Below are 26,454 nucleotides of genomic sequence, written 5' to 3' on the forward strand. Positions count from 1 at the left end.
TCCACTTTAGGTCCACAAATGGGAGCTACTTCTTGCATGAGGATACGACTATTGGTTAGCAAAGATGATCTAGACATCCCCCCAGTTACAACGATTGGGAAAACCGAGAGCTTATGTTGCAGTTTTAAGGATGCAGTTGCTATCAAGAGCACCACATTTCCACTTAAATTGCCCAGTACTTTTTCTTAAAAAAAAACCAAAAACAAACCCCCCAAAAAACCCCAAACCAAAAAACAACTTCATGCACTTGGGATGTTGGCATTATTCCACATTTCTGGACATCTAGTTCCTTCTTAAAAAGATGGCCAACACCGCTTACAGAGTCTCCTTAGTTTTCATCAGCCATAAAGAAAAGAAAGCAAAGTAACAGTCCTCCAGAGCAGAAACAAGCTTATTATTCATTTCAGGCAGGGGCAATCTAGGACATCAAATGCTTAATGCTTTGCTAATCACCAAAGATTTTACCACTTGAACAACAGGAAGGGGCAAAAGTAACAGTGCAGAAGACGGCAAGTCCTCAACACCCAAACTAAGAAAATGCAACACCCCCAAGAACAGTCTGCATTCATCAAAATCGGCCTCTTTCCTAACAGAGCAGACCAGTTATAGCAACCAAGTCATACAGAAGTCGGAACTGATTCATCTGAAACGCACATCAAGTATAAGCTAAAGGCTATGTACATGTTATCGGCCACAAACATAGCGAAGGTGAGAAGTAAACTTTAATCATGATCCAAACACTGCATCGACAGACAGGTTACCTGCTGTAATCAATCTCCTGCTAAAGACAAAACTGAAAGCCAAAGGAAGAGTAACAGCCAGCCAAGTAATTTTGACTAACACAGCCTTACATATGACACGACATTTGAAGCTGTGAATGAGTTCAGACTCAACATTTGGTAAAGAGCTTGCTTTGGTAAAATGTTTGCTTTGTAGAAAGGTCATAAGACAAATAAGACAACTAAAGTTTAGGTGGAGAAGAGCAACAAACGTCTTTGGATATTCTGTAGACGACAGCTGGATTACAAACCTCTGCACTACTGCACAAGTTACAGTATGTGACTGTGTGAGCACCCGTCACTGACCGACCTGCATGACATACAGGAGGAGCGGCACACAAAAACCAAAGGCTGCACAAGAGGAGTAAAGAGGTAGAAAAAGAATTTACATTGTTTGAAGTAGTCATCAATATACATATCCAAGTTTCTGTTACGGTAGTATGCTGCTCATTTTCCTAAGGCATCATACTCCTTTAGAAATTTTTATTTGCATCTGAGCATCCTGAATAAGTAGTACAATAAATATTCCTAATCATCAGTTTAGTGGGCATTACCATTAGGAACATCATAACCTTTACCAAGAGGTAGCGCAGAAATGGATCACCTCTGGAAGTCTGCAGAGGCTTCAAAGATATAAATAGAATTTGCCTGCTCAGGCAGTACCACTAAATAAAAAGTCTCTGACTGTGGCTTACTACCTTATATCATAGATGACATAATACAGTACAAAATTTTTTGTGTGTTGGTCAATGCTAGTTTTGGAGCCCTACCTGAACTGGTGGGCGCTCGGGGCATTCTTCTTACCCACAAACGGTAATGCTGTTGACTGCAGCTCCAGGGAAAACTTGCAGATGGTTTCTCCATTGTAAAAAGCAAATTCCTAACACTGAAGAGAAAACGGTAGATCATATACCAAATTTAATTACTTTGGCAGTTTATGAAAGAAGTGTTTCCCTACCTTTACAATGAAGTCAGAAATGACTACTGTGAACAATCACCTGTGCTGATATCCTTTCATGCTGGGCAGGTTAACTGTGGAGGTACTTACCAGGAAGCACATAATTCAGAATTGTTGCTGTGAAGGAAGCTTGAAGAATGACTCTTCTTGCTTCTTGATGCTACATCTATCGCTCCCATTTTCAGAGCAAAACCTAGTCTGACACTTGCAGTGATGAGCAGGGACAGAAGAGTGGGTTCTGCCAACACCCTTGTCTTTCGGGAGCAAAGGAATGCCTCTAGACTTGGTGCAGGCTTAAGGCATTCTCTATTTCTAAGTGACATAGGTTTTTGATGAAGACGCTGGTTGCATCTGAATTAAAGGTTGAGTCTGAGACTTTGAAGAGTCCGTAGACTAGTGAACTGCTTTTGCTGGATTTCCCCAGCAATATTGCTCCAGCAGGAAAAGCAGAACCATGAACAGCCTTTTGTCTCGGGGCGAGATGGGAGGCGGAAGAGCATGGGTTGAGTAATCACATATTGTGAAATACTAAGTTATGAATCACCAGAATCAACTGAACGTTGGCCTAAATAGGTAACAGGGAAAACATTAAAGCAGCTGGAACTAACACTTTGAGACAAAGGGTTTTTTAAATGTAGGTGGTCTCCACTGATCTGTGCAGGGTGACTTGGTCTTTTCAACAATTATCAGCCAGCTCCATTCATTTCAATAGGGTTTTAAAACTGTTTATTCCCATCTTCCCTTAACCGATTTCTTTGAAGTGAATTCAGGACCATGCAAGTTAACTACTTGCCTACTTATTCACAAATTTACATTACTGTCTAAAGTCCATCCGTGTAACAGCAGCAGCATCTTCAGCAGCATGCTCACACCTCTGCAGGCAGCAGCCGCCCCAGCCTGCTTCCCTTAATAGGATGCCTCCTCACCCTCTCCCACCCCTCACATTCATCCTACACTCCGACAAGGATGTTCCCGAAAGATCATTCTTTTTGGGTAGGTGCCATAGGGTATACATTGCATGCAGGTCAATGACAGCTATGTGGCTGGCCAATTTTATCTTCTGCAGTGGAAGTGCAGTAGAGGGAAGATGTCCACACTCCTCACACTTAAGTAAATCCCATTTGTGCCCACAAGCACTTCCATCTTGTCTGAACAAGCAAATGGATCATCTGCCTTGGTTTTCATACCACCATCTCAGCCAAGATTAACCCTACTGGAAAAAGCCAACTAGCTTGACTTGGGGAAGAGTGTTCTGGCTTAACAAATCATAAATGACTTATTTCCCACGATGAGATCACCAGATCCCATCCTTACCCCTGTGAGGAACCAAGCTGGGGACAGAACTTGAATTAACTCATATTTTCCTTGACGTATTTTAATATCTTTACTGAGTAGCATCTGCTCCTCCCAGATTCTCATCTACACTGTTAATGGAAAAATCAGACCCACAGTCTTCCTGCATTTCACTCCCTTGCTTTCATAAAACTTTTAATTACAAGTTTCAGGAACGACATTTCTGACAGGAGTACACAAGTAACTACTTGCTAGCAAAGATGCATATTTTTTCTCCAATCTCCAAAGTGTGATTTTACTTTGTAAAATCAGACCTTGATGATAAGCTTGTGTGCCAAGCAACATTACGGTATTTCTTGGGAGCATCTCTCCAGCTGAGGACAGGCAAGACACATAACGCCACAGGACAAAAGGACATGAGTTAACCTGGCTCCCCAAAACAGGCACTCTATTGAACGAGATACACTGCCACACTGTTAAAACAATATTTTTCTTCTAGCATATGAAAGAAATTAATTCGTTAAAGTTGTGAAAGCTTTTCAAAAACGTATGTGCCAGACTTCTATCCCCCCAGCATTTGGATTGAAAACCAAAACCAAACCAAGCACACCTTTTCCTGTCACTAACTCTTGAAAGACTAACTAAACAGGTGAGGTTTATTACTATGATTTGTAAGCTTCTGCTGCTCTTTGCCTTTTGTAGTGTTTTAAATAATGCTTTCTCCACCATGGCTGCTTTCAAAAGCTTTCAATTTAAAGCATTCAAGGAAAATCACACTGTTTGTTTCTAAGCCATACTTTAGTATTTCCCACCCAATGAAGATGCCTGTCCAGTTGCATGTGCACACACAGAACACTGCCAACAATCTGCTCAAATATCCATATAAAGAACTAAAACACCCTGCTCTCCTTCCTAAGCTCTAGGTTTTAATTTTGCCTAACATACCACACATCTCCAAACAATCATGCATGGCTTAGCATAGATGTTGTTACACCACACCTGGGGTTAGTAAACCAGTCCTGGTCTGGGATTCTTTGAAATGGAATCATCAACATGTCAACTGGTACCTATAGTTGGTAACATTTGTTTGACGAGTGTTTAACTAATTTAGATAGAAAAATCCCCTGAAGAAGCCTACTGTGAAAGGTTAGTCACAAAAATCAGGTGGAGAGGGAGGATGCTGTGCCTTGCAGGTCTTTAAACCAAAAGAGATTCAGTATCAGTACACACAATTTAAGGCAGAGTAAGCAGTTTAGACCTAAAGGGCAATCTCATTTTTACAACATTGCACAAACCCATATTGAAGTTCTTCCTGAATTATCAGGAAGAAATCATTACAGCCATCAGTCTCTCAGTGTTACACACTGCACAAACCTAAATGTTAATGACTACATAATTAAGTTTAAAACAAAACACAGATCAGTTTAGAAAGGCTGTTTGGGGTTTGGTTTTTTTTAATGCTACCATCTAAAGGAAAAAACAAAAAGCTTTTTTTAAACAAGTTCAGGAGTACATTGACTTTTACCTTCTTCCCCCTTACACAATGTCAAGTTGTCAGAGGCTGATCACGGAAAGATTCAGCAAGCAGAGTCAGAAGTTGGGCTTCACTCACAGTGGAATAAGAACGAAGAGTTAAAGAGGCCGCTTTGCCTCACGAGTGTCTATTTGGCAATGCGTACAACACTGAGTGCCACAGAGCGTTATTCCACCATTTATGCTTGCCACCAGTAAGGAATACATTCGAACTCAAACACCACTAGGCACAGTAGAGAGAAAACACTATTAACAGAATTCACGGTCGTTTAAGAGGTCTGTTTATTGGCTGCAGGGTCCAACACTTTCTTTGCTGCTGCCATATCCAAAGTCAACTCCATTTTTGGTGCACAAAGGTTCTCCTTGCTTTTTGTTCAAAGGGCTCAGGACAGTGCCAGCATGATTTTCAACCTATCACCTTTTAATCAACACTGATGATCAATGAGGCAAAAAAAACCCCCAAACCATGCAACATGTGTTAGTCTGATAAATTAGGCTGAGAATATTTATATATTTACACAGAGAACGTTCAACGTTGTAACGTGCTTGCAGCCTTGTATTATCTTGACCAAGCATCCAAACAGCTACATTCTGGTGTAAAATACTCTTTTGTTTAAGGTTTGGTGTAAAAGCTACTTATTTCACAATGCCTTTACCTGGATTCTACCGCACCTATTTTTGACACAGGATTTCTACACACCAGCGCCACACACTTTCAGTCATACCTCACAAAACAAGATAAGGCATTCGCAGATATCTGACTGCTGTGATCACAAGAAATCAATTTTCCAGAGCTTTCAGCCATGACCTTTGGAGACCATGAGAGTCTTTCAAACACAAAGGGTGAGTCCGTAGGAGACGGCCAGTTCTTCCAAGAACTATAAACTTGTCATTTCTTGACGCTGCTACACACAACACAGATGAATAAAGCAGTCTTAAATTCTATTTCCTAAATAAAAATTTGTTCTTAAACCCCACTGGATAACAGGGCTTAGGCACTTCTGAAGATTTTATCTTATACTATCTTTAATAAGGGGAAGCTTCAGACTACAAAATACAGGACAAGCAATCATCTGGAAAGGGAAAAATTAATGATTGGCAAGAAGCAGGTCAATAGTCTAAAAGTGTGGACTCCACATCCATATAGAACTTCAGTGACCAGATGGGATTCGGTGCAAGGGTCTGCTGGAAGAAACCTGTCTGCAGGGCCAAGGACTTAACTATCTAAATTAAAACTTGGTGTAAGAACACACTTTGGGAAAACCATTATACTGTGAAAAGTACCTGTGCATTCAATTCTCTTTTCTGGAAAGCACAGCGTGCCCACAAATGGAAATATGAGTAACAGTGATCCAGAGCCCAACATGCTCAAGCCTTGTAAACAATGAAGACCAGGAGAACAGAGAGAAGGAACATGAACCCACACGAACTGGATTAGCCAAGACAGCTGAAAGATTTGTGGCGTTTCTAAAAATGGCGGTTTCTTTTAAAAGGAGACTTGGAACCCACCCTGTGCTGGCTGGCAATACGAGAACACAATTTCACAAACGTGGTGGTCTCTAAAGCAGAGCAATAATCTGCTAATACAAAATAATTGATTTAAGAGTTTTCTTTAACAAACAAAGGCTTTTTGCTTGTTAAATTGATAGCAGTGAAAAACCTGTTAAGGGTGAGAAGATTTACATCCTTGCATTTGACATCTAGCAATATACATCATCTATGGAGAGCTCAAGTAGTAACCCTCAATCTCCAGATGGAGTGAATGGGCAGAAGGATCGAAGAAATTAACTGAGTAATGAGGTATGGTGGGATTCTGTAAATAAAGCTGTTCTGCAAAGCTTCCCGAATTTGTTAACTGTGCTGCATTCTCAAGCATCAACATAACTAATGAAAACCACTGTGCTCCAACGGTTAAGACAGACAGCCATACAGCCTTTATGGCATGCAGAACACGCCAGTTCATTCCTCAGCAATTATTTACAACGGCCAACAGAGGCTCAGAATGGTTTACCGCTTAGGAGCTACAGAATTAAAAACCCCTCCAAATTAAAAGGGTGAGAGGTTCCTATTAACATTCCCTTTTCTTTTTTGGTATAGTGCAATAGCATGCTAAGGGCCAGCTGTGCCATCTTGACCCAAACAAAACTCCAATCATCTTCCCTGTCAATCTATCTATACAAGGACAATAAATTATAATTTTCAGGGTTTGTTTAAAAGCAGAACAAAACGTTGAATTTGTTTTCCCCCACTTGATAACAGAAAGTGGGAACCAGGGGCTGTACATAAGAAGCCTAAGTCAGCTGTTTAGAGAAGGAATAATTGAGAATCTGGCACATCTACTTGTTTCTGAAAAGCACTATTGACATTCAGTAGACTTTTTGACCTTTTTTTTCTGTGGATGTCCATCTGGGCATACCTGTAGCCCTTCTCTAATAAAAAGAGGTGAGTCTTCCACGTACCTATAGCATATCCACTAGCAAGATACAAGAAATAAATTGACTTTTTTTAGGACATTTATATTGCAGCCCTTCAAAAACTAGACAAAGTCCACCCACCTACATGTAACAAAGCAGAGGATACCTCCTGCATAACAGACGTGGGATCTGAACTGTACTTTCTGAAATGTTGCCTTCATACTAATGTACTAGTTTAGAATCATTCTTCATTTGCTCTGAAATCTTACGCAGCAAGACTTGCTCAGTCTTCCAGATCACATGAAATTAAGCTACCTAGATGTAATACATGATACCAAGAAAGCATTACAAATTACTGTTGACTGAGAAGTATTCTGGCACCTATCACTCAGGTTCCAATCTGGACGTATTTCCTTTTCTCGCGTGTTATTCCTCTGGCTGTTTGACTGAAAGATATCAATTGTCACTAGTAGTACAAATACTAACCCTCTCTCTCCCTTCCCTCCCCAATGAATATTTAAAGGAAAACTGAGCACTGATTTGCCCAGCTTAGCAGTATGAAAGCGCAGAATAAGGAGCATCTTGAGAGGCTTCAGAGTAGGACTGGTCTCCCAGCTGAAGACTGGTTTAATTCTCGGCATGGGCATAGGGGGAATATTTGTACCGACTGACATTAAGCACACTACCTAGGGATCTCAGGTAAGCACCGAGGCTGCCTAGCAAGTTCCTCGAGAGGGCACTTCAGCGGCTGATTTAGGACTCCACCTCCCCCCCGGCTCAGGACGAAAGCCTAGGCACCCGAGTTACACGCCTCAGGTCAGACCGTGTGAACGCCCTCACGTACACAACCCACGGAGCAAAGTTCAAAGGCTGCAACGTGAAAAGCGGCTGTGCTGGTAATGACGAAGCGAACCTTTTTTTAACGCTCTTGCAACGCATTTGAAGCGAATTAAAAACTGGTCAGCCGTCCTCGGCCATGCACTCATGCTGCCCGTGTTAGAAATGCCATCGCTCTGCGCTAAGGTGATTGCTTCCAGGCCTAGCCTCAAATGAAAAAAGACCTCCTTACCATGCTGGATTCACCGTGTTGGGCTGAATGATAAAGTTAGTCTATCTTTACGCTGAAGTGGAGCTATTCCCATGGAACCTGGCCTGAGGAAAAAAAGCAGAAAGTCCTATTTGAGAGGTGAAGTCATCAGATGCTATTGAAAGAACAACAACAAAGCACTTCGGGGAAAGGCTGGCTACGAGGGAGACAAAGGTCCAGGCTCAGAGCACAAGCCATTTGGTAACTGTGGCAACAGCATTAAGTTTAGGTGCTCAGAGTCTGAAAAGTGACAAAAATGGCATCTTCGCTCTGCCTCTGTGCGTGTATTGGAGTCTCACACGCTCTAAGCGACACGCTACCCCACCCATTGCTGTGCCAGTTATGCAGTCGTAAATAAATGGAAGTATTGCTGGCTCCCATATCAAAACAGTGAACCAGGCTGCAGTAGTCTCAGTATTCAATCATTTAACTTTCAAATGTCAAGGACAGCAGAGTTTTGCTGTTTAGAGAAAGCTGCATTTTACCTGTAAACATGAGGCTTTTTTCCTGAGAGCTCCTGACACACCATTTCAGACCTCCCACTACGCAATTTTTAGTCACTTTTCAGAGCAGAATTACATTTCAATCTTTTGTCTTTCAAGAAAACTCTCCGTGCTTCGGCATGTAACAGTACAGCGAAACACCACCAGGAGATGAAGAATCCGGGCAAGCTGCCCAACCATTAATCAGCTCTCACGCCCTCCTTGGCTACAAACGCTACCGCAAGTACGACTCTACGTACTCCGAAGTCCAGTGCATGCAGGAGGATGTTGGTTATCGGTAAGGTTTTTAGGTTTTCGAGTCTGATTATGGCCTCCCATTTTTCCACTTGCGACTCAAACTTCTATCGACTCAGCTAACAGATAAGCAGCATTAGTACTGGATATGAACCTCGGCTTTACTATAGCAGCACATTTTAGCCTTCTTTTCACTGGCTCATTTTCTTAGCCAGTTCTTGAGGATGAAAATGTTGCTGTTCTTTGGTAGATATGGAAATCTGTCAGCAGAGTTCACCTGTCCTAACAGTGACACACGAACAAACGGGAACATCTTCAGCCTCTCTCAAGCTCTGACCTGACCTGCTGCACATACCAAAATGGCGACGTATCTTTGTAGCATCTTTTTCCTTTTCCTCCCTCAGTAGGAAATTATTCTCTCGTCCCTTCAATCCCCCCCCACACGCACACACACTCACATACACATTAAGCCAAACCGACACAGAGAGCGTATGGGCAAGAGTCTATGGAACGACGTTCATTAGTACATCATTACGAAATTCTCAGGTTGTTTCTCTCAAAGAATATAAAGTTTAACACATTCTGTACATATTGTTGGTTTCTTAGTTATAAAGTAAACACAGTAACAAACTGTCCATAAAGAGTTGACTCGTTTTAAACACAGCCCCTTGTCGTTTTATCTTGCTGAAAGTCCTCTTCCAGTCAGAAACACTCAAGCGATGTACTGCAAGTGGGCATACGGTGTATGACAGCAGAGGAAGGAAGAAAGAGGCACTTTTGATCGGCTGGTATTCTTGGACTTCCCTTTTTCCTGCGGAGGTTTATGTTCCTGACACTAGATGGTAGTGTTAGCACAGAAAACCGCTGTGGTTAGGCACTTGGCAACAAGGCTCCAAGGCAGTGCCCGCTCTCTGCTATGTCATCAGAATTGGTTTCTGCCGCACTTCCAGGATATCTGGGCAAGGGAGAGAAACAAAGAGATACAGCAAACTTAGGAGGCTCCCCAAAGTAGCCACAGTACCAGAAAGAATAAAGACCTGGAGATGCGATTGTGGACTGCAGCACAGTCCATGCGTTACGCCACTAAAGGAATTTAAAACACAATGAGTATGCGACTTTGCCTGTTGAAGTCCAATTTAATTCCTCCCCAGCTGCACCCTACTTGAGAGATGGTAAGCCACAAATATATCCCATCACGTAGAGATGACAGCTGATCTACTAAGGATCATTTATAGCGGGATGAAGCAACATGTCTCAGACACAGAGTGGCGTAACCTTCCAGAGAAACAAATGGAAGTGCCATTACAGGAGATGCCAAGGGTTCTCCCTTTCCTGAAGGGAGAAATGCACCGTCACCAAGACCCTTAAGGAGACTTTTGGCTCTGAACATGTGGGTACAAATAATTCAGCTGTTTCATCCATTCTCCAGCCCAAAGCCTACACTTCTGCACTCAGAAAGCTGCCACAAAACCCACTCCTTTTGTTGGCTCCTCAGCTCCATATTGTCCAAATATGACAGAATATGAACCTGTAAAATATCTGTCATAATCATGGGCATCTTTCCAAATGTGGACAGTAAAACCAGCACACTGGCACGGCAGTACACAGAAATATCTGGAAACTGGGCTACTATGTCCTTTTCAAGGCTACACAGAGAATAAAGAACATGGGAAATGGGAGCACACACTTAATTAAGAGGCCGATCACACACAGCTGCACAAAGAGGATGACGTGAGTAAAAATTGATCCACAGCTCCAGAGGGCTCTAGCCACACTTGTAAAGGATGAAACACAGTGGAGTGGGTCCAGTGAACAGCCACAAAGATGATTAAGGGATTGGAGCCTCTGACATACGAGGAGAGGCCGAGAGAACTGGGATTACCTAGCGTGGAGAGAAGGCTTAGAGCAAAGGAAGTCTTACCAATGTGTATAAACTCCAGACGTTTTAAAAATGTATTTTGATCACTATGACTGGGATTTTAATTTCTTAGTAGAGGCTTCCTAAACTACTCAAGGGAGATGAGTATCTTTCCCGCTTCACCCTGCCCCACGTGTAATGCTCCCGGTTGCTGGAAAGCTGCCACTGGCGCAATGCATTAATTACAAAATGGCACTGGCAACGGGCTCCACCCGACGTGTCAAGCTAAAGCAAATGCAGGTAGCGGAAAAACTGCAGATTAAAATTCTGCCTAACAGCCCAGACATTTTATGTCCTATTTCTGTGCATCTCAATATATATACCGACTCCTGCAACCTTATGTTAAACAAATTACGTCTCAGAAAGGATGTTCGAGCTCAAAGCAAATATTTGAGCATGGAGGCATTTATGCCACCCACTTGAGCAAGTATTAAATGCCAGCAGGAACAATACATCTTCTGTGAACTCCAAAATGCCTGCGGCGAGAGAGTGAGTGAGCAAGCTCGATAACTCCAGCTAACTAGCTGTAAGATTATCAACACAATTATCATAAGGAGTAATAATGTATATTGCTGAAACAGTGTTTAAAATCAGCCCTTAATTACAGAGGATCAATTTTTACTGGAATCTGCAATTCTAAATCAAAATAAATCCCTACGTACAGTGAAAGGGCAAATGCAGAAACACCTCTTTGCTAAGTGTAATTTCCACTTCTACCTTATCAGCTACAATTTCCTTCTGTGTAGAGTAAGAGCCAGTCTACTTTTGCAAGAGGCTCTGACATCTCAGCCTGCAAACGAGGACAAGACTGCAGCTATTACTATTACACTAGCATAATACAACCAATGACATTAATACCCCAAACCATCTTCTCATCTCTTTTAGCAGCAAATTAACCTGTTTAACAACAGATTTCCTAACTCCTTTCCTTTTAGCTACCTTTCAGGAACAGTCTGGAAATAACCAGTGTAATAGATCAGTTTTGTTTTCAGGTGTGTTCCCTTTTTAGACCCAGACAAGAAAAAGCAGGCACTGATCAAAAGCCCACAATCCAGACAAACCTATTCAGAAGTCATCCCATCTGCTGGATGGGAAGAGAAGGAAAAAGATTAAGTTCTTAGAGGAAGTAACAGTTATAAGGATCTTCCAAGGTTAGAGACAGGACTTTACATTGCTCTGGAATCATAACTTCATTCTGGTCTAGATTTTGGAGTTGAGCAATAGTTCTGCCTAAGATACTGCTGTACAGCTGGATCAAACTTTCTTTCTGCCCACAATGGTCAATGAGAAGGTATTTCAGGGCTTCACTTCGGAAGGATGAAGAGAATGGATAGCAACACTAGTAAAGTCTATATGAAAGAAACCGCCACTGCATTCGGACAGAGGAGAGAATCCTTAACCATTGCTGCTTTCTCAGTTTTTAGACTTGAATCTCAAGAGTCCCATGAGCACCCTCACACTACAAGCTGTATCCCTGAAAGGCTAGCAGGCTTGCTGATGGGTACAGTTCAAACAGATCAGTTGTTTTCTCTAGTCCACCTGTATTTGTAGGCAGACAAGAGTTATCTGGATGAAAATCAAAACTTCAGTACTGCCTGCAGACTGTAAACCCCAACTTACTGTGCTATCCTAGCCCAGCTGAACAAAGTTGGCTGTCATCAATGTAGTAATTGGCATACTTAGACCAACAACACAGGGGACTCTGATTATTCATGGTAGAACACACAAACATCATTATGTCTAGCTGAAGACATTGGACACCTGACAGATTTATGGGCATTAGTGTGGGCACTTCGATCAGTCCAATCAACTTACATGGAAACTAAATCTAAGAGTCAAAATTGGCAAAGGAGGTCACTCCAAATTCCAGAGCTGCCTTTCTGCAACTCTCTCAGTCACAGGTCTCTGCTACAACTATTGCTGTCAGTGGATGGGCTCACAATGAGTTGCCTTGCACTAATGAGATGGATGAAGTTTGAATTCCAGTATTAAAGCAACTACTGCTCCTCTGGAAGTTTGTTACAACAATCTACAAACTTGTTTGAATTGTCACCAAGCAAAACCCACCCAAAGCTAGAGAACAGGTCGACCCCATTCCACTTGTTTGCACAGATTTGCTGCTATAGTATTTCCCTTACAGAGAAATACTTGTTCCTCTATCTTAACAGCAAAATCCCACAACACAGAAGGCTGTCTTGGAATCAAAGGACTCTCTGTTTATGCAGAACACATGTTAAAATTCACCTGTTAAAATTCGATGCAATGGCAAAGTGATGTAAGTTAAGTGTGCATAGAGTAGAAAGTTTTCATCTGTTCTGTTCAGCTTCAGCCATGAGCCCACCAGAGACCGTCCTGTTCCAGACAAAGACCGCGACCTCAGATTTGTTGCATTGTGCAGATCTGTAAAGGTAGAAGATAGCAAGCTTAAAGTGATTGTACTTTCTGCATTTTATTGGAAGACTTCTGAAAGGCAAAAAAAAGGAAAGCCTACTATTCGTTGTCTAGAGATAAGTCACATGCAGGACACTATTATTAGAGTGAGAGAGTGGCTGCGTGGTGCTTAGTTGCTGGCTGGGGTTAAACCACGACATATTTTTATATTTTTTAAATCAGTCAGATCTTGCCTAGCACAGAATTCACCACTTACAGTGAAGATAATGAATAATACCAACAGCTGGCAGCAGTAGTAAACAATCACCTGCTAATAGAGCAGCCAGGAGAGGGAATGAAGCCTTTGCTACCACAGTGCACAAGCAGAATCCTAACCCAGTCTTCCCTCATATACAAAATAATAAAATATCCCTAAAATTAAGTAGTCACTCATGCAGAAATTCACAAGTGTAACAGAAGAAAAATTGTTTCTTATGAAGAAAATTGACATCTACCAGACAGGGGTAGAGTCAGCATTAATAAGCCAGTTTACTGCACGTCTCCATGCATTTCCCCAGCCAAATCTGGACCCTTCAGCAGTGCCATTCTTCTCATAATTAGTTTAGAGGTCCACAAATAACTTTTAAAACAAAAGGATACTGAGTCCACTGTAAGCTAGAGGAGTTTTTTATAGCTGCAGATGTCTCCCACAGCCAGGAATGCATACACTGTATTTTTTGAGTGTTTCTAAACTTTCCCTCCATTCCCCTGTAAAACTCAGCCCTGTCCCCCAGTGCTAAAAGCAGATGTTGAAGTGAACATAATAATTCTGGACCAGGGTGATTCAAGCTCTGGGACTCATTTGTTTAAAAGTGCATCCTGATCCAAACAAAGAGGTCCTAGCAAAGGAAAAATACATAGTGGCAGCTACTCTAGAAAGATGCATAACAATATGGGAGAAAAAAAAAAAAAAAAAATCTGTATCTTGTTTTCCCTCCTTCCCTATAAATGTGTATAGCTAAGCAGCCTATTCCCTCTCCCCACGCATTACCGCTATGCCAAGAGCACTGTGGTCATCAGGTCAGAAGGGTTTGACTCTAGTAGCTGGAATAAGTACAATTCTGCTGTGTCATGCTTGCACACAGCAAAAGAAAGTGAAGTGGGCCCTCACGGGCCACAACAGGTCTGTCTGCATCTGCGGCAGCACTGGCCAGACCAAGGACACTGGCTGATCTTTAGACAAGCAAGTTATCCTCCACCCATGAGGCCAAGATGCCCCAGAATATCTCTGCTTCTACAAAACCCCATCACTGGGTGAACTGAAGTCAGCTTTCCCACTCTGAAACAAGAATTTCACCACCGCAGCTCCTGAGCAAACACTGGTAGGACACGCAGGTTTCTGAAATTTGTAAAGAAATCTCATTTAGTTACTTCTCCTTGTAGAAATCTCATCTCTGAATAAATTAGACTTCCTAGCATAAGCTGTTAAAATATTCCTGTTTATTTTTAGGACCAGGAACAATAAGGTCAAAACATTTATAACTAAGTGAAACCACACTTCTTGGTATTTTATATGCATGATATAAAATATCTGGAAAACCTGGAATTTGTCTACTTCCGTAAATATATTCAAAGGAAAAGAAAATGAAAATAATAGGAATGTTCACCATTAAGTACGCTAGGATCAAAGCCTGCAAAACAATACTGAGCAGACACTACCACCACCCACGAGGGCCTCGAACTCCATTCTATCTTGTGCAACCTCCAGGAGAGAGGTATCAAAAGCAGGACTCCATCTGGGAAAGCTGCCCTCCTCCCCACACCGTAGTAATTGACCCAAGCCCTACCCTTTGCTTAGTAAAGCATGCTAAAAACACGTCTCATTTGAAATAACAGACATTTTGACCAGGCAAATTAAGGAAAAAGAGATGAGGAAAGGCTTCTATTGACAGAACCCTGAATTAGTTATAACCAGTTTAAGTTGCACAGAATTTGAATTAAACATTATCACTTAAGCTTCTTTTTAATGTGCAATTCTTTCTTAGCTAAGCCAGTCCAGTACCACTGACGGGTAATACCTTTGCTACTACAAACAGAACTTGTGATCTGGAAATTACCTTTGTGTTTCTCTGTTAGCATGCCAACAGATAAATTTTTTTGGCTTTCTACTGAATTGTTTTTAAACATTTGAAAAGCAGTTTAGACTTCGACATTTGTGAGTTTCCCACCTAACAAAACTGCAATATGATTAGATTTATACATTATATCCTGAATCAGAGTCTATTTTTTATCTTGTTGGTTGTTTCATACTGAGTAACTAGAATTCAAAGGAAGAGTTCCACAAGGCGTTAAAGCGCTATATAAACAAATTCAATAGGTTTTCTTTTTAAAGAGTTCAGAACTGATCCAAAGCCAGTTGAAGTAAATGCCTTTTCACCAACTTTAACCAACTCTGGATCAAATCAGGGAATTTGGAGAACTTGTCCATGAGAGCATGCTCTACGCCACTATACTGTGATATCTGGACGAGTGTCACCTGAGAGTGTGGTATCTGGGTAAGGGGGAGGATCTTTCCTGCTCAAGTTTCTCTCAAATGAGTCTATATAAAAGGGGGAGGTAAGTTTTAAATATATGCAGGAATTGTTGGTCTCCAGCCTTCAAAAAGATGCTAAGCCTGTGAATAACCCCATTTTCAGAGCAGCACTGGGTTGGACTTTGTGGAGCTAGGTTTTTCACACTGCAGATGTTTTGGAAAAAATGGCATTGGGATCCCTTTCCATAGCTCTGTGCCCTCTCCAGACAAGTCTGTTTAGCTGATATTGCTTCTCTCACCTCCGCCATCATCATCTCTGAAGAACTCCTCGCTGTCATTTGCTGAGTGGGATTTTTTCATCTCAGCAATTCGATTTCGGGGCACTTTTCTCTTGAGGGATGGGGAGAAAAAGGATGGGCGATTGTTGCGTTCTGGGGTTGGTGGTGTGCTGAAAGAAGTGACCTGAAAGGGAAACAGAAGAAATGCTAGAGAAAGTTTTGTTTTAAAAGCTCTATGCTTCTAGTAAGAAATAATCAGTCTTGAATATGTGTCACGAGGCAGTCACATGCATAAAAATCAGAATCATGACTGGTGTCTAGCTGTAAGTTTTATCAGAGTGGCCAGAGAATGTCAACTGAACAGTCATCTCAGCTTCAAGATGCTCACCAAGACGAGAATATTTTGATATATCATCACCCTCAACTGTTACGTCAATAATGAAAAACATCTCTCCTCAGCTGATCACTTTTAACAAGGATTTATAGGCATAAAGGAAAAAAAATTATTAATTTCAGCACCAAGAATGTCAATCTTATTTTTGCATGTTGAAATTCAGAAAGACTTAATAGGCTAAGAATGTATTGTATTGGACACACTAAAATTGTGCATCTTCATTTCTTTGGCAAACACAAGGTAGTAGTTTCCCTGCTTAGAAGGATGCCACATGGGATCACTGTGAAAGGTCACAGTGCCTATGTGAAGCAGGGTCACAAGGCAATTACTTAGTCCACGATGCTGACGCAAAAGTGACATCAACATACAATTATATGTATGTCACATTTCAATATAGGATGGAGAAAAACAAGTTGAGATGCCCCTGATGATTTGGTTTGTGTAAGTGATGACAAATGCAAGGATATAATTGTCTGTGGTGAAACACAGGTTAGGGATGAAACTATAAAGACACCCTGCCTTCAGAGCAGTAGTTGCTCTTGAGTAAACCACAATTACAGTCAACGATACCTGTTTCAGAAAAAACTGAAATGCAGTGCTTATTACTAGCAAAACCAGTAGATATTTTAATAGTTTCATTTCAAATGAAAAAAAAAAAAAATAGGGATAACTACTTTGCTAATGGAGGTGAGCAACTTCTCTCATCCTTCCTTCTACACACAGTTAATTTAACAATCCCATAACTCTCCCTGAGATGACACCTGATATTGCTCATATCCGTCCATACAAATAAGGATGGAGGTGACATGTGAGCGAGGACGACAGCCAAGCCAGGTTGGTGTTGCACTGCAGAAACACTTTACGTTGTCCCTCTATCATTGTGTAAAAAAAAAAAAAAGTAGAAGCATTCTACCACCCAACTGATCCTCATAGTGCACTTGATCTCTAATTTGGTGCTTGTCTCTATTTTTAATTCTGCAGCTATTTCATACCACACCTGCAGGGAAGACCAGAAACAGGCAAATCACCATTAAAACCATTAGCAAAAAGCAATGATAATGCATTTTCAAATCCATTTTGACATTTTCCAGTTGACACTGGAAGTCTTGGAGCCAAAAGATCAGGAAGTCCCTCCAGGCCTGACTTCTCCAGGCTGTATCTCTACTGTAGACAGCAAGCACATCCAGTTAACAAGCTCTGTGCCGGCAGCTCATTTTGCCTTTAAGGAAGCCAGAAACAAAAAACAAGCAGCTTGCATGGAGACATTTAGAAGCATCCTGCAGACCTTTAAACTACACAGGTTAGCTATGTTACACAGAAAACTAGACTAGAATCCATCAGGAACTACCCAGCCCAGGTCAGGACACATCTGTGCAGTTATTTTGAAGACATGTTGCCTAATCCCCATTAACTAGGTAAAATGCCTTAATAGAAAACAAGGCTCAGGACTGAATAAGGACCAAATCAGCACCTATGGACTGATTCTATTGGTATTTTACTGCACTTGCATTAAAATTAAGCATATGCATAAATATGGTACTGCATCTAGATCCATAATCTTTGCTTTAATATACAGGCTTCACATCGGCAGCATTCGTCCGTGGCAGAATCTCCTAACAATACCATTTCCTGTGAGGTTTAGCAAGCAACCTACATAATAGACAAATTCCATGTTTCTAGGTAAATCCCATCTTGTACAGAAATGGAATCTATTAATTTTCATAGAAAACTGGCAGAATCATCATTTTCCCTGGCATCAACATCGCTGCTGTTTCAACAAAACACTCCTCCAGAAGTATGAATCATCCAGCTATCTCTGTATTCAGTATTTGCTCAAGGGAAACTGCTAAAAATCCATCTGCATATACCAAGTATGTTCAAAATATACACAGGCAAACTTAAGTTCAGAACCATGATGTGAGTTAATCCCAGCTTCAGTCCATCTACTGGCTTTGGAGCAAAACATGTTCATGCTTAACCTTAAGTCAGTATTTCTGTCTGCTACTTACTCTCTCATGCACTGGGGATTCTGGATTTGAATCTTCTTCTGTCCCATACGGTGAAGTGTCACCAGTAGAAACTCTGCTCACTGCCATCTCTGCATGTCCTTTCCCTTGTGGCCCTTTCATTCGGACAAACTCCATGTTGTTATATTTATAAAAGCCAAAAGACATTCTTTGAGCCATCTTAGCTGCAACACTCACCTGCAAGGCATCAAGACAGGAGAGAAAACCATGTAATATCATCTCCATGTTTCAAAAAAAACCCAAAAAACACCCAACATTTTCTGAAAGCAGTTATCTAAGAATAAGTAAAAAACATAGTGGATAATGATCATTATCTTGATTCTTACAAGTATTTTAGGCCACAATCTGAAGTGATCTCCAAAAGGGAAGTAACTTTACAGATACAAAAACAGGCTCAGAGAAGAATCAACTCCTTCAGCTATCCAAAAGGCAGTTACTCAATGGCACACTGAGATAAAACGAAAGGTTTTTATCCAGACCCCCACAACGTGGCACACCAGAGCACAAGCAAGCACACGCATGACTCAACACAGCCTGCGCAGGGACACTTGTTTGAGTACAAAAAGCAATAAACACACACACGAGATGCTTCAAACTACCAAAGCGCACTGCACAATTCTGGCACTACTTTGTGGCAAGTCAATTTGGACTTTTGTACGTCCACACTGTCAAGGCCAAAGCATAAAGAACCAGCCCCCATGCACAACTAACCTGCATCGCATTGCTCACCGCAAAACCCTGACAGCTTTTGAACCCTCTCAACAGACAGAAGGGCTCAATTTCCAGTTACCACAACTGAACTGAAAACTGAACTGAGAACTGAAAAAAGGAACAGACCAATATCAAAACAGTCAAGGTTTTGCCAAGTGAAATAAGTAGGACTTATCTGTAAGTTTAAGTGGTTTATCACAGCTTTCAGCAATTTATCAACTGAAAGGGCCAAGATGTTCATCATTTAACACAACTCGTATTGTACTAAGAATTAATACAGGCACAACTGAAATCAAGCAACCTTCAAAAGCATAGAGAGATTGCTTCTGTTCTGTTAAAAGAATGGTCAAATTTCAAGTTCTGCCTTTGGCCATCATTGAGTATTTGAAGAGCTAACAATTTTATTTCATCTAACAGAACAGTGTAAAGTAGCTGTATGGTCAAACAGGACTTTCCTAGGCTATGAGGTAGCTTTACCACATCAAATCTTGTCTTTCCACTGCAGGCCTTTCTTCTTATGTTGTCTTTAGTGATTCTGCATTCCAATGTATTTTAATAACGCACCTGCTGATTGCGTGAGGCCATAAGATGATGGTGGGACAGAGAAAGAATTTCAGTTTCATGTTCTCTCAAAAAACTGCTAGAAGAGTATAACTACTCACATTTAAAGCAGGGAAAAGGGAAATTATTTAAGACCTCTCCTGACAAGGGTAGGAACAAAGGAAAACGAAGTTTACAGTCACAGCAGATATTGTGAGGATTTTTTTGTTTCTTTTTTAAATTTCTCAGGACTGTCTTCATAACAAACTGGGAAGTTTATTGGCTCTTGCACTCTCTTGACTTCAGCACTAAGTACTGAATTTGAATCTGAAAGTGCTGGCATTTTGTGTTTCTGTAGGAAAGCAAAGAAAGCTTCTTTCTGTGGCAGTGAACTACAGTGGTCTTTTGAAAACAGCTGTGAGTACAACACACACTAAAGAAAAACTCATTTTACATATAGCAAGGTAGTTACCAAAGTTTAAGATCTCCCTGCAAAACAAGGCTTCTCTGAAGTAACTAGAAATATCTATGACCTTTCAAGAAAATGAAGGGGCTCCCAGAACTTTGTTATTCAGATCCATTCCTGTGTCACACTCTTGACTACTTATCAACTTCACGCCTTTTGGCAAACACCAGAGTAATATACCCTGATCTGAATGCTCTCAGCTGTCTGAGCCAAAAGCATTAGCTTTCAGGCACCTTTCAAAGCCAAAAAAGACAGACCACGATGCAGATGATCTAACAGGACAAAAAGCTAACAGCCTCAGCAGCAAAGAAAAACTGTGGTCAGAGTATCATTGTTGCAAAGGATGTTGTCTTTCAGAAGCACCTTACCCTATTGTCATAGACCTTCTTGAGTGCTTCATAGCGGATGGACCCCTGAAAAATCACCCCTTGGAAGGTGTTGCTTTTGTCACTGGCCACTAGCTCCACACAAACCATTTCTCCTTCTCCCACAGTCATGTCACTGAAAACCTGCCAAAGATGCAAGATGAAACACTTCAAGGCAAACCGCAGCTGTTAAAGTTCAAATATATTCAGATTCCCATGATTCTCCTCAGGCCCAAGGCAGTTTCAATGTAAATGGCAGAAAGCAAGGGAGCTGTATGCTCTACCCCAGCCTTTCAAAAACCAGACTTCAGGCAGTGCACACTGCAAATCATGTGTTGAGATAAGCAGCTCTCACATCAGCCTGTCTTGCTTTAGCCCATCATAAAGACAGATGCCAAAATCCAGCTTTAAGCTCAGATTTCAAACATTAAAGAAAGAGGAAGGTCAAATAAAATAACAAACACTACTGGAAGATTACCCTCAATTAGCCAAGAACATTTGTTCAAAAGGTACAAGAAAACAGCTAAACAGGACATAAGACTAGAATAGGACAAAACTCTGCTGCTGCAACAAGGAACTCACCTCTTCAAAACTGTCAATCATGAAGAATATGTTGGGGTAGCTGATCTTTGACTCCTCTCCTTTACTGTCCATTGGGTGTTTGCTAGGAGACGCAAACACTTGCTGACAAAGACATGGGAAAAAAAAAAAAACCAAACCTTCTCAGGTAAATGTGCTCAGGAATGGACGCACTGAATTAACACCAAAACACCACAGTCCAACACTGCTCAGTCAGCCACCATTTTCACTTACGCTAGAGATGCTGGACATCCTGCAGGCAAAGCTGGGCAGGTTTCTGACTACAGCTTGTTTTGCAATAATGACAACACTTGTAAAGTCCTTGAGTTTTCACATGCAAGTTATCAAATACTAGTTGCTCCACAGTAAATGTCCCTGTGTGTACCTGACCTCTCACCATCCTATGGTACAGCTAAGGTATATTCCTTTTCATTAACAGAGAAAACCACCTTGAGCTGCCTTTAAATTACTGCAATGCACTGCAAAGTAAAAAGCACACACAGCAAGAAAGTTACTGTGGAGTAGCTGACCTAACACTATTTGTTTGTACAGTTAATTTCATTGTTATTGTTTGCTTAGTACCACGATAAGATCACATCACTCTCTGATGTCACAAGACTCCTCAAAGATGACACTTGCACCAATGCCTGAAACAAGGACATCTTCCAGGCATCTTTGTTCTCATGCCATCCAAAGCAAAGCAAAAAAAACCCCCCAAACTCATCTCCAGGCAGACACACCTGAGGAAAATACAGTTTGTAGAGATCTTACTGTCAAGCCAGCAGAGAATCAATGTAGTCTGCAAAATAATTTAGGGGAAAGTCAGCCTTTTTTACACTGGTTTTGTGCCTTAGGTACTCTACTGAGTATGAACACAGTAGCTTCGTCATAGGTCTGGAGTAGCATATCAAGTCCTATGCCTGAAGAGGGCTTCTACCTGTTCAACATCTGGCTGCACACTGACAGGATAACATATGTTTTCTAAAACAAGAACCATCAGAGCAGTAATACAGATCCACAAAAGTCAGCTTTTGTTCATTTAAAACTAAGAGCTTCAATGCTGCATGTTACAGTGAAATGTCCTACTGCAAATATGCTTTCCACAGTATATGGAATTGGCTTTTCTCTCTCCCTAGATCAACTTCATGATGTTGAAATGTTACTAGTATGTACTGGTAAGTTTTAGTGTGTGCTGAGTTTCTCCTAGGAAAGGGGAGACAAAGAAAAACTTATAAGCAGTCCCACAGTATGAGCCTCCAGGAATGAGGAACAAAAAACCTCCTCCTTATTCTGGACTCTGCTCACACGCAGTGAGGGCAGGCCCCTCATCCTCATCTTCCTAGTTTCCAAATCTGCAAGTAATATTTACAGATTTTTCTCAAAAGAGTTTTGCAAAAGTTAACTGGGGATGAAATTTGGACTGGTAAACAGTGGAAAAAGCGATGAGAAATACAGGGCTTACATCAGTGGTGCAATATGGTGTCTCAACAGCACCAGAAGGGAATTATGTGCCTAACTAATGCAAATTACAAATACAATAATCAGTGTTGATAGTTTTGTTTGTAGGCAAAGCAACAATTGTTTTAAAATGGTAAAACAAAATTAAAGGATTAAAGAGCACTGGTTTATTTTAGGTAAAGCCATGCAAGCAGCTGAATGAGCTAAAGGAATGGAAATGCCTAGGAGAAACAGGAACAGGAACCTTTTAAAGAAGAATTTCTGCCAACTAGGACTTGTTGCAAGATCTGCTGGAAACTGAGTGAAGAAGTCTGGGGTTTCTTGTTGTTATCCCCTCCATGCTTATTATTGTCTCCTCCACTGTGCTAAACCCTGGATTAACTGTATGCTGCACACAAGCAAGCGATAAAAGCCTTTGGTGTGGAGATGGAAGGAATGAGCAGTTTAAGAGAGAAAACAAGAATCTCATAAAACAATAAAAAGGTAAATCGGTAATCAGTAAATTGTCTACCATTTAATAGCCCTAGACGACAGATTTACCCTGAAGGTTTCTCATAATTCAGGTCTCACAATTTCAGGTTTACCCTCAGACTGGTTAACAGTTGGGCATACTCCGCCCCCCCCCCCCCCAATCCAGTAGCAAAGATATAAATCTTGAAAGCATGCAGAGGTCTTTACAATTTTTTGAGAGGGGCTATAAAGAACACTTAGATCTCACATTTAGATGACTGGCAGGAAATGACACTAGGCAAATATTTGAGATGCTTCACAAGGATGCATCTGTCAGAGCACAGCCTGAGAACACTGGCCTGGTTTTGAAACAGTTTTTAGGATTAGGTAATACTGGATGCCAACCTCTTATCCACGAGTAATAACAAGGTAATCTCACCTGAGATTTCTTTTTGTGAATGTGAATATCTCCTCCATCAGAGCGTGTGCACACAGCACATGTCACCACATAATCCAGCTGAAACAGGGCACCAAATAGAGAAATAAAGGTTTAGAGTTAGAAAAACAAAACATTCATGTGCATGAAGCAGAACACATTCTCTCTTAATTTTTTTAGCTGTCTGGCTAAAAAATAAGATGTTTTGGTGTTGCCTTTTTCTTTATTCTCCTTACTATACTGAGACTCCTACAATTTTCAAGCCTGTGTTTGTTTATTAACTCAGTGATACTGAAATCTTTTGCACAGATGCTTGCTGAGGTGCACAACCTATAGGTAAAGAAAGTCCTGTCAATATTGTTTAACAATAGCTTACTGGTCAGCTGGGGGGAATAAGTATGACATGCACATATAAGCATACTTTAAGGTAGAAATGGAAAAGATATCCTCCCTTTGAAAAGAGAAAAATAGAAACACTAATGAACACAAGCAGCACATTAGAGAGGTCAGAAACCATTAACACAGCCTGCCAAACAACCCGAAAAAGCTTGTCAGGAGCAAGTATGATAGCTCTGGATAGCGATGCCCAGCTGTAACAGCATCTCTGAATTTTGACTGTAGCGAACGGATTCTGGTTTTATTCAGCATCAAATAAAGGCAGAAACTGCTCTCTGCAGAGTTGTTCTGCAACGAGACTTTTGGGAGGAAAGGGAGAGAATGAAAACAATTTGGTTTTCAGGATGTGTGCAACAAGCCAGCAGTCTCTCATTTCAAGATCACAATCAACAAAACTTTAAAGGGATCTCGAATGACTATAGTAATGTTCAGCTTCCCTAAGCGTCACTATAACATATGCAATAACTGAACGACTATAAGTTTAATTAAAGAAATAATTTTTGCTAGCTTCATGTTTCCACCAACAACAGAAAAAGTTTGATTAAAGTTCTGATGTCAAGAGCAGCAAACTTTGTGTAATACGTAACAACTTAACTGCATTTCTACTTAGCAGTTCCCTCTCTTAGCTGCACCTGTATTATGAACTCTAATGGAAATGCTGCTTGTCTAACAGTCTTCTTCACTCTCAAGAACTACTAAACTTGACAAAGCCTTCCATTTTGCAGAGCTTTGTTACAGAGCATAGAATTCAGCCCAGCTTCACTGGATATATTTAAAGTTTTTTGAAGAAAGCTATTAGGACTATACTGAAAAATAATAAAAATCTCAGTTTATGTTCATTTAGACTCTGAAAGGCAAAATTAAAACCATGTTTTCTCTCTATCCTTCAGAAGTGTTCAAATCCCCCAAGCTCGGGAGGAAAGGGGACAGATCAAAGCCTTCCCCGAAACCTCTCTAGCATAAATAGCCCACAAAAATTAATAAGCATCACTGTTACCTTCTGTAGGATGAGGTTCAAGTAGACGCTCTCTTCCCAGTCAATGTCAGGGTCTCCCAGACCAGGAAGCTTCTTAGAATCTCTCCGGTAAACTTCAACTTCAACCTGCTAAGAAAATATCACATCTCCTTGAAAAATACTACCTAAAGATACCTATATGCTTACACAAAACTGACACCAGAAGCTGCATGTTGTGTAGCTTCCTGCTGTATTTTTCTGTCAGGATTGGATTTTGTTGACCATGGAAAGTCAGCTCTTGTGGAAGGCTTTGCATGGAAGCGAAGCTGGGGGGACAGGGGATGTGAAGGTAAACAGGTGAGAAAGGCAGGTCTGTGCAGGGGAATCTCAGTTTCGGACAGCAGCTTCATTTATTCCTTGTAACGCCTATGTTCTAGCAAAAAGGAAATTAATAAAATCAGGGATACACACACATATGTATTTCTCTTAACACAATTCCTCACAACCAAACGTGTCACTAGACTAATGCTCAACATCATCCAGCAGGCAGCTGTTGCTTGTTCCCCCCTGGGGTGGGAGTGTCTGGGAAGATGAAGTCCACTAATTAATGCCTCACAGAGGACATTCTGGTAACCCCTCTTCTAAAGGTTTCACACTGACAGTACTGATTGGACCCAACTACATGTGAGATTTTCAGCCGTACTAAAAACAAGCAAATGAAAAATCCCAAATAATCTCAGAAAGCAGGAACAACTCTACTGATGCTAACAAATTGAAGCAACTGAGATAAATGTAAAACTTGACTTGATGTAGTACAGAGTTGAACAGTAGTTTGACACTTGGAAAAAGAAAAAAAATATCTGCAGCACAGCTTAATCTCTGAACTGGTGTGTAATACAAAATAGGGTGACAAGTACCACACTTAACATGTCAAAGCTATGCACTGTCTTAACAGAATACCTGAAAAAGCATTTGTTTCTCTTTGCTTGTCAAACATCCTTTTTTGTTAACACAGATGTTTTAAGAAATATCCGGAATACTGTGACCAGTTGACACAACTATAAACAGGGCAATTCATGAACCTTTTTTTGCTTTGGTCAGGGCAGAGAAAGAAGGGTGGAGCTGATTTGTTAGAAAACAGATTGTCATAAAGGTCAGAAAATGTGAATGGAATCACACAGAGTAAGATTAAGCCCTATAGTAATTCAAAATAAGATTAAGACCTATAGTAACTCTGCATCTATTTCAAATCCTCTGGGAAGGATAAAGCTACAAGACCGAAATACAGTGAAAAACAGTGAAACAGTACAATATTTCAGGATTGACACTACCATCAGATACCATGAAAGCTGAATGCACTGTTTTCTATCATTCTTCTTTTAACTTACAAATATCTTTTAAAAATGCCTATAGACTCATACATCATTCCTTTGTTTTGTTTTTACTTCTTCTAAAGCTCCTAACCATGATTTTTTCTATTGGCAATATAATTATTCAAACTAATGAGAGTTACTGTAAATAACTAAGACATGAGCATCGGAGGGAAATAATCTAATTTAAATTCATCTCCAAATAAACAAAGGTGATATTTGCACTTTTGTGCCTAAAAGCATGGAAACATCACATTCACAAGATTCCAGAAATACCCTGTGAAACAAAAGCCGTCTTGTCTCTGAAGGAAAGACACAGTGAGAGGACCGGGTGAAGGCAGGACTGAGTAATTGGAGGGTAAAACTCCAGCTCTAACCAACCTCAGGGTAAGCGACACCAAGTACTC

General features: G+C 40.9%; 1 protein-coding gene across 4 annotated transcripts in view; it reads right to left on the reverse strand.

Annotated features, from left to right (window-relative positions):
* Positions 1-4,821: 4,821 nt before the first annotated feature.
* Positions 4,822-26,454, reverse strand: part of KIAA0930 (KIAA0930 ortholog) — a 71,200-nt gene continuing 49,567 nt past the window's right edge. Inside the window, exons 3-11 of one of the 4 annotated variants that reach the window (XR_008235504.1) lie at positions 24,720-24,827; positions 23,330-23,407; positions 20,986-21,087; positions 20,407-20,547; positions 18,304-18,498; positions 15,922-16,084; positions 12,964-13,119; positions 8,047-9,756; positions 4,822-5,468 (exon numbers count right to left, since the gene is read on the reverse strand). Coding sequence is in view for 3 of the 4 variants with exons in the window: in XM_052789190.1 (XP_052645150.1) it covers positions 9,716-9,756; positions 12,964-13,119; positions 15,922-16,084; positions 18,304-18,498; positions 20,407-20,547; positions 20,986-21,087; positions 23,330-23,407; positions 24,720-24,827 (984 nt within the window). In the remaining variant the exon portion in view is untranslated. Of the gene's footprint in view, positions 9,757-12,963; positions 13,120-15,921; positions 16,085-18,303; positions 18,499-20,406; positions 20,548-20,985; positions 21,088-23,329; positions 23,408-24,719; positions 24,828-26,454 lie in introns of all 4 variants that reach the window. The other 3 variants (XM_052789192.1, XM_052789190.1, XM_052789193.1) reach the window with 3 other exon arrangements.

Source organism: Harpia harpyja, chromosome 6 (assembly GCF_026419915.1).
Source record: "Harpia harpyja isolate bHarHar1 chromosome 6, bHarHar1 primary haplotype, whole genome shotgun sequence".
Classification (NCBI taxonomy): Eukaryota; Metazoa; Chordata; class Aves; order Accipitriformes; family Accipitridae; genus Harpia; species Harpia harpyja.